Below are 8968 nucleotides of genomic sequence, written 5' to 3' on the forward strand. Positions count from 1 at the left end.
GATCAATGGTCTTCCAAAATTCAACTCCCAGATATACGTTTAAGGATCTAATAATCTTTTATGTTGCCAACACATGGACCAAACTCAAATCACACACCCACACTCTTATTTCTATCTTTTAATTTTAATTGGTGTTGGCTCCCACTTGAGAAGGGATCTAACATATGTCCCTCTCATGCTCAAGTAAGGCAAATTGTTGTCATTCCTACAACTACGCCACATATGTCTCAAACTTCTCCCTTAATCAGGATTTTCTTAACAAATCAACTTCATTAATCATTATCATTTGTATATCCAATCAATATAGATACTTCATTATCAATCACAACAGCAACATACCTTTCAACAATATATCTCTTCAAATGTTGTTTTTCTTTGGTGGAATTTCTCTATGCAACAAGTCCAACATATGGTTGTATTTGTTCATTGCGACAACATTGACCTATCAGAAACCTCAATTATTTATAATTCTAGACTAGGTTCAGAAGAAACATTTGCATTGCAATAATCTAATACTTAAATCTATTCAAGATTAATGTCTTTCAACTGTTAGTCTTTTATGAATTCAACTTCTCATAAGTTTCTTCATAATAAGATCGTAAAAATTTTACCTTAATCCATGTAGACCATAACCAATAAACACACATTGTTTACTATTTGCATCTTTTATAGATATCTCATCTATATGAGTATGTACATATACTTTTCATCCAAAAAAATGTAAGTGATCATAATAAATATTTTCATCAAACAAAATTATCTCTAGTACTTCATATTGTTAGGACAAACATATATATGACGACAGATGTAAGACACACATGATGACATATTTAGGACATGTACAAAGTTGCTCAATACTTCACCTCAAAATGTTTGTAGAAACTCTACCTGTGACAACAAAATGTAACTCTTTCAATCACTGTTTTATTCATGCTCTCAACAACACCATTCAACTAGAGACACTAATAATGTATGATATTTGTCACTCTACAATAAACATCAAATAGTTTCAAATATTCACCTTCACTTTTTGTGCGTATGACTTCAAATACTTCCTACTTTCACGTTCAACTAAGGCTTTCAATTTTTTAAACACACTCAAAACACCATTTTTACTCTTCAAGGTGTATATTTTTTCAAGTGTGGATTTCTCATGTTAGACATCACATCTCTTTTTTCTAGTTAAACCGTATTTTCCCCCTTTTATACTATAACTAAATATTTTTAGTTGGTTCAACCGCATTAACATCGTTAATTATTTTTGTCTATGCCGAGTAAAAGGTAGAAACATTTCGCACATCTAGCAACAATCATAGATTTCTTGGTGTGTTTCCAATTATCATGTGAAAATTGATTATCATAATGTTCATCGCATAGTTTAACCATTAAAAATAATTTCAATCAAGTGTTGGGAACATAACTCACATCCAAGAGAGTTACCTAATACCATTAGCACACTTCATAATAAGCCAACTTCACAACACCAAATTCACATGAGTATAATAGCGTGAAATATCTCTCATAAAAGTGACATGTAATGAGTACAACTACCAATCACCCAAACATCTCTTAGAAATGACATATGTCACATTAGTATTATCTTCATCGTTATCTTCTTTTTTTTTTTTTTTTACCTTTACATTTGTCCTCACTCTCGTTTTTCAAAAGTCAACATTTCTTCTAAATATGCCAACTTTTACTATAATTGTAGTACTCAACAACTCTATACCTATTTCTAAAACTACTTCTGCTTTGGTCTATATTACATGAATATCAATTTTTGGTCCCTTTGATTTAGAAACCAATACCTCTAACTACGAAGGAGAATCTTTATATTTTCTTCTCACATCCTCGTTTAAAATACTACTTTTAGCAAGGTCCATTAATAATACATAGGAATGGAAATAGGATATGTCGAGTTAGGTTTTGCAAGACATAAGTCTATCATACATTGAAAATGTTAGGCTTGAGCGTTATCTATTACCTGTCAATTGTTCATCGTTAAGGTCAGATCTGACCTTTTTCAATGTCTAATAAAATTTGAAAATCTATTTAAAAATCTACTTCAATATATTTTTTTTATGAAAGTCGACATCATTCACTGTGTAGACTTTTGTAAATAGACAAATAAATTAATATGCAATGAGTTTAAGTTCAATTTTGATATATAACATGATATTTTAGAGTAACTAACATTATCACATCTTATTTCAGTTCTATTTTATAACAATATATTTAAATATTTTAAACATTGATGTAGATCAATATGTTTAAATTATATAAAATGTTAACAAATTTATGATTGGATTATAATCGTATTTGTTATCATCGGATTTCCTCTTCATTCATTTAATATTCACGATTGAAGGTTCAAACAAATTATGATAGATGTTAATTTCGAATTCTACTCTAAATATTGATTGATTCGCCATAATGTCTATAAACTTCTACGATGTCACTTGATTAGGTCGAATAAATCAGAAATCACTCACTCTTGTATTGAACTTGGACTAGGATGAGGGCTTGAATTCTTATATATACTATCTAAGTAAAAAAGTCTGGCCTTAAATTATTGCTCAGCTCTACCGTGTTTAAGGCGACATGAGTTGCACTAGCTTTGGCGGTATACATCACATAAGAAATATCATATAAAAACCTCAAAGTAGTTGACCACGAAAAAATCCAGAAGAAACATTTGGCCTTTAATAATAGCCGTGAGGAGCATATGTATGATATACTACTCCTCGTCAGAAATTATTATTATTATTATTATTACTACTACTACACGCATAATTAAAGCTCTTTGAATCTTCAAATCAAAACAAAATTATTTTATTTATTTTATATTTCTTAAGATCCAAAAGAATAAGATATTTTTATATTAATTTTAGAGTAAAATATTTTAATCTTTTTTAAAAAAGAAGATATAATTGAAAAAATCTGCATAATAATTGTAAATAAGATTTAAATAATTTTCTTTTAGAATTTTTTTCTTTAGCGGATACAATACTAACAATAATAACTTATATTTGTCTATAAAATATAGATGAAGAAGACAATTCAACACCTTCATTAAATACTTTTTATATGTGAGATGTTCGGACTGAGACAAAATATTCAATCTAACCATAAATTTTATATTATATAATTTAAATTTAAGTTTGGTGGTATATAATTGCGGGAGAAATATCTTAACAATACCATCAAGTAATTAATCAATTATCAATATAAAAAAAAAATAACCACTAATAAAACTACTTAACTTTCCTAATTAATCTTATCGTAAATCACTAATAAAGGACATGCAAGTAATTGACTCTTAAAATAAAAAAAAATAAAAAACCTCAAATCTATCATATGCCTTTAATTAATAGCCATGAGGAGCTCACGAGAACCTATTTTTATCGTTATCAAATCGAAATATAATTTTATTTTTTTTGTCAATGCTCATCAAAAAATTATTTATTTATTATTTAATAGAACAAAAATATTATTATTATTATTATTATTGCATCCGTCATGCTGTCTTTTTTAATAACAATAATAGAAATCCTAAAATTTTTATACAATTATTCAAGAAAATTAATTAATTAATTAATAAAATTATAAATAAAATAATTTAAATAAAATATAATAAAATAGAAAGAAATAAATATTACACTAAAATTTGGTATCCTTTTATATATAGTTATAAATACATTTTAAAAATCCATTATTTAAGTGAATAAAGAAAAACAAAATTAAAAATGAAATAGTTTAATTAAAGAGTAAAATAGATGAGAGATTATTTTGAGAGATTTTTGTGATGATAAAGTATATCTTTTAAGGAGTATTTTAATGATGAATTTGAATTTTATGGTTTGATATACTAAAATGTATGTTGCATTGTATTAAGTAGTAATAATTATTGGGCCATGGTGGTTTCCTCCCTCTCCCACCGTAGCGTGTTTGGGGCAGACAGGCATGAAAAGTAGTTGGACGTTGCGAGCTCCATCTACATCTGTCGGTCCCCTTCTATCGCTGTTGTATATTCAATGCAACGGACCACCACCACCACCCCTTGAATTTCTCCATTTGGCACTCCACACTCCACACACACACATGCTCCTTCTCTCTCTCAATATCTTGCATTAGCTAATAATAAAACTCTTTTTTCACATTTCTCTATTCTTAAATATAAAATCTTTTTAGATACCTTTCAGACTCTTTTCCAAAATATATATATTTTTATATTATTATTAATGAAAAAAATAAACTTGGAATGCATTTATATAAAAATGTAATTTATTAATAATGATATATAAATGAAAGTTGTAGTCCTCCATAGCAATGGCAAGCAATTACTAAAAAGCATTCCGAATCTGATTACTTAATTAGTTAGTAGTATAATTATTGTAATCTTTGATTGCAAATCACATCACTAAACACGGGTTGGCTACTCTTGTGACTCCTCCTCATGCTAAATGCTCATATTTCATTTCTAATTGTTTTTTATTGCTGACATTTTTGATTGCAATGCAGCAATCTGTTGTTGATTAGAAGAAAATGTGGAAGCTGAAGGTTGCAGAGGGAGGAAGTCCATGGCTTCGTACATTGAACAATCACGTTGGAAGACAGATATGGGAGTTCGATCCTCACCTTGGATCCCCACAAGATCTCTTCGACGTTGAAACTGCTCGCCGCAATTTTCACGATAATCGCTTCACCCACAAACACAGCTCCGATCTACTCATGCGCCTTCAGGTCTTTCTCTCCTCTTTTTTCCCCTATTCTATTCATTCTTATTATTATTATTTCCTTCGATGTCAACGAGGTAAACTTCACTACATATTCCATCTTCACATCCACTCAAATCCTTTCATTCTCATGTTTTGCTAAGGCGTGTCTGTCATTCATTTTTTGTGATCTTTATTTAGTACTTTTTTTATTATGAATTTTGCATACCAAGCAACTTCAATTCAATATTCTTTTGTATAAAACAATGCATGTAGTTTGCAAAAGAGAACCCAATCGACCAATTATTGCCCAAAGTCAGAGTCAAAGATGTCGAGGATGTAACTGTAGAGACTGTCACAACAACATTAAGAAGGGCCATGAGTTTCTATTCAACTCTCCAGAGTCATGATGGACACTGGCCAGGAGATTATGGAGGTCCAATGTTTCTTATGCCTGGCTTGGTAATGTTTAACACTTCATCTTTTTTCTGAAATTTGTTCATTGCCTTCAAAACTTGCTTCTTTTTTCATTTTGTTTGGTATTTAGGTTTTCATCTTCCCTCTGAACTGATAAACAATATTCACAACTCTATACTATTTGGGATGTATGATTGATTAACCAGGTAATTGCTCTATCTGTCACTGGGGCTCTGAATGCAGTCTTAACAGACGAGCATAGAAAGGAAATGTGCCGTTACCTCTATAATCATCAGGTTACAACTTCACTTTACTTTTCACCCTAATCTATGGGCTTCTCCCACAAATTCTCTTAATAATTAGTTAAATGTAACTACAGAACAAGGATGGTGGGTGGGGTTTGCATATTGAAGGTCCAAGCACCATGTTTGGTTCTGTTTTGAGTTATGTTACTCTACGATTGCTTGGTGAGGGGCCTAATGACGGAGAAGGTGAAATGGAGAAGGCACGCGACTGGATTCTTGCTCATGGTGGTGCTACTTTTATAACATCATGGGGAAAGATGTGGCTTTCAGTTAAGATCCTAGCCTTATTTTTTATGATTTTTATTAATAGACATGCCATCATGGTTTATTTATTTCTAATCTTATTGTGGGATAGGTACTTGGAGTGTATGAATGGTCTGGAAATAATCCCCTGCCTCCTGAGATATGGCTCCTTCCATACATGCTTCCAGTTCATCCAGGTTCTTGCTCTTCCATTTCAACTTGCTTAGAGACAAGATGTCAAGTTACAGAAAATTACTAAATAAAAGGAATCTTTTGGTGCACCTTTCATTCTTTACTTACAACAGAAAATAAATCACATTTTATGCATTGCAGGAAGGATGTGGTGTCACTGCCGGATGGTCTATTTGCCAATGTGCTACTTGTATGGCAAGAGATTTGTTGGTCCAATCACGCCAACAATATTATCTTTGAGAAAAGAGCTTTATACCACAGCATACCATGATATAGACTGGAATCAGTCTCGCAATTTGTGTGCAAAGGTTAGTGAAACTGCTTAACTGGTCCTATGAAACCGTTATATGAATAATGTTTCACCTGGATTTTATAATTTGAGGGCCAACTAGAATAACCTGAACCTCAATATTGTTGCTATTACTACATTCTTGTGTTCTACTTTGCTTTGCTACTGCACAACCAACTCCTTGCGACAACGCCAATCATACACTTCCTTATGCAAGAGCCCTTTTGAGCTTGAAAGTGGGACAATGCACCTAATAATGATGTTTATTTAGAATAATGGGGTATTCATGACTAACTCTCCCAAAGTTTGAGCTATTAAGTGAAGACTAGTGAATAATTTCACACCTCTAACCAATAGAACTTGGCATTTGATTTCTCCAATATTCAACTATCAATATAATTGTACTTGAGTTAAGTAAGAGTTACAAAAAGTTTAACTTTGTTTTTGTGCAGGAAGACTTATACTATCCTCACCCACTTGTGCAAGATATTCTTTGGGCATCTCTACACATGTTCGTTGAGCCTATTTTCATGAACTGGCCTGGCAAAAAGTTGAGAGAAAAGGCTCTTAAGACTGTAATCGAGCATATACATTATGAAGATGAGAATACTCGTTATATTTGCATAGGTCCTGTAAATAAGGTAATCTTTTAGAGGGGGTGAGCTTCTGGGACTCCCTTCAACTGTTCATTGTTTATTACTTTCCACTCTTTGAGAAGGAGTATGAGAAATGTAACATACTGTTCAATGGTTTCTAGTTTTCCTTTGTTGAATGCTGACCATTAATATACTTTACCTCCTTAATTTATTTTTACTGTACTAATGATACATTTTATTTGGATGCGTGAGCTTCCCTTCCATGTTCCACTTACATTTTGTTTAGGGTTTGTTTCCAGCTAAACCAGGAAATGCTAAGGAGTACTAATTATTTAGTTATTATTAGGTGTTAAATATGCTTTGCTGTTGGGTAGAAGATCCAAATTCAGAGGCCTTCAAGCTGCATCTTCCTAGGATCTATGATTATCTATGGGTTGCTGAAGACGGCATGAAAATGCAGGTCAACTTATTTTCCCTTTGCTGGAGTTAACAAGTGATCATGTCATTCAATTGGATATATTGACCTTATGATTAGGAATGAAATTGACAATACTGAATACTCTTGTCTTGTTATGATATAATGTGGAACCATTGTTCCAGCACAATCAAACTTCTCTGACTTAAGGTTAAAAGCTTAAGTCCATTAAAATAAATTAATATTACAAGTTTTTGGATATCCAATTTTTGTTCCAGGGATACAATGGAAGTCAACTATGGGATACTGCATTTGCTGCCCAAGCAATTATTTCAACTAACCTAATTGATGAATTCGGTCCAACTCTAAGAAAAGCTCATACATACATTAAGAACTCACAGGTGATTATTTTATTCATCATTAAAAGTTGCATTGGTTTGCCCATGTTGATCAGAATCTCTTTTTTTTCTTGAAAGGTTTTAGAAGATTGTCAGGGTGATCTTAGTAAATGGTACCGTCACATTTCAAAAGGTGCTTGGCCTTTTTCAACTGCAGATCATGGATGGCCAATATCTGACTGCACAGCTGAAGGACTGAAAGTAATTATTGATGGAAAAATTAGACTTACTTATTTGAACTTGCTTATTTGATTCTTTAATTTGATTATTATTTTCGTTTTTCAGGCTGCTCTATTGCTATCTAAAATTACGCCGGAGGTTGTTGGTGAACCTTTGGATGCAAAAAGATTATATGATTCTGTAAATGTCATTCTCTCATTACAGGTAGCTAGATTCTCGTGATTCAAATCTGATTATCTGAATACTTGTTGTAGCAAATAAGTCGTGGTGATTATTTTATGCTACTGGTTCCCTCTCTACTTTTCATACCAATGTCAATAATGTGTTTGAGTTATTTACTCATTTTTTTGAGATCCTTCGCCATATGATAATTCATAGCAAATTGTATTTTATATCAACTGAGCTATTTATATCTAGAAAATGAAATATGTCTGCCTCATAAACATGAACACACTTTAAGATCACTAATTTTCTCAATTATTTTTCATGATAAATATGTAATTTATTTTCCATATATGATTAGATTTAGTAGTATTAACGGTTTTAAGAAAAGTTTAACTTTTCCTTTAGCTCAGCAGACTCTGCACTTCATATAATGTTGAGTTATTTCTTCTTTTATGTTTACTGTGTTTTTCTGAAAAAATATTATCATATAAAAAAAATGTAAAATGCTAATTCTTATCATAAAGGTTAATTGATTTTAACTACAACTTGAGATGATTATTAATTTGATTCGTATAATACTAAAATTTATGTGTAAAATTTATTTTTCCTTATCATTGCAGAATGAAGATGGTGGCTTTGCAACATATGAGCTCACGCGTTCTTATAACTGGTTGGAGGTAGCTTTATCTCATTATTTGGCCCATTTTTGTTTGTTTTAGTTTATCTTCTTTGAAATGTGAAGCATGTGCTGGCATAGGGCATATATTTTAGGAATAACATATACTTTGTTGTTGCTTCAATCTTTTAATTTCAAAGCAGGGATCCTTGAGCTCCCTTTATATGTTAGTGAAATGTCTTACCTCGTAGATAAGTTTTAAGTTTAATCTATCTTCCTTTTATTTCATTTAAGTTTAAAGGATAAGTTACATTTCAGATTAAGGTTCTAGTGACTCCCGAGAATTTGGGAAGTTGTTTTTGTATTAAATTTAATTCATTAATACACATTATTGATGTGGATAATGCCTTCCCTATTGTCAGATAATCAATCCTGCT

General features: G+C 31.3%; 1 protein-coding gene across 1 annotated transcript in view; it reads left to right on the forward strand.

Moving 5' to 3' along the window:
• The first annotated feature begins 4248 nt into the window (after positions 1 to 4248).
• The window catches only part of LOC101513765 (cycloartenol synthase), a 7095-nt gene continuing 2375 nt past the window's right edge, over positions 4249 to 8968 (forward strand). Inside the window, exons 1-14 of the mRNA XM_004513067.4 lie at positions 4249 to 4430; positions 4522 to 4743; positions 4992 to 5177; positions 5339 to 5428; positions 5512 to 5706; positions 5793 to 5877; positions 6014 to 6180; positions 6614 to 6802; positions 7104 to 7217; positions 7451 to 7573; positions 7649 to 7771; positions 7856 to 7954; positions 8536 to 8592; positions 8954 to 8963. Coding sequence (XP_004513124.1) covers positions 4546 to 4743; positions 4992 to 5177; positions 5339 to 5428; positions 5512 to 5706; positions 5793 to 5877; positions 6014 to 6180; positions 6614 to 6802; positions 7104 to 7217; positions 7451 to 7573; positions 7649 to 7771; positions 7856 to 7954; positions 8536 to 8592; positions 8954 to 8963 — 1636 coding nt within the window. The 5' untranslated portion in view covers positions 4249 to 4430; positions 4522 to 4545. The remainder of the gene's footprint in view (positions 4431 to 4521; positions 4744 to 4991; positions 5178 to 5338; positions 5429 to 5511; positions 5707 to 5792; positions 5878 to 6013; positions 6181 to 6613; positions 6803 to 7103; positions 7218 to 7450; positions 7574 to 7648; positions 7772 to 7855; positions 7955 to 8535; positions 8593 to 8953; positions 8964 to 8968) is intronic.

This window comes from Cicer arietinum, chromosome 8 (genome assembly GCF_000331145.2).
Source record: "Cicer arietinum cultivar CDC Frontier isolate Library 1 chromosome 8, Cicar.CDCFrontier_v2.0, whole genome shotgun sequence".
Classification (NCBI taxonomy): domain Eukaryota; kingdom Viridiplantae; phylum Streptophyta; class Magnoliopsida; order Fabales; family Fabaceae; genus Cicer; species Cicer arietinum.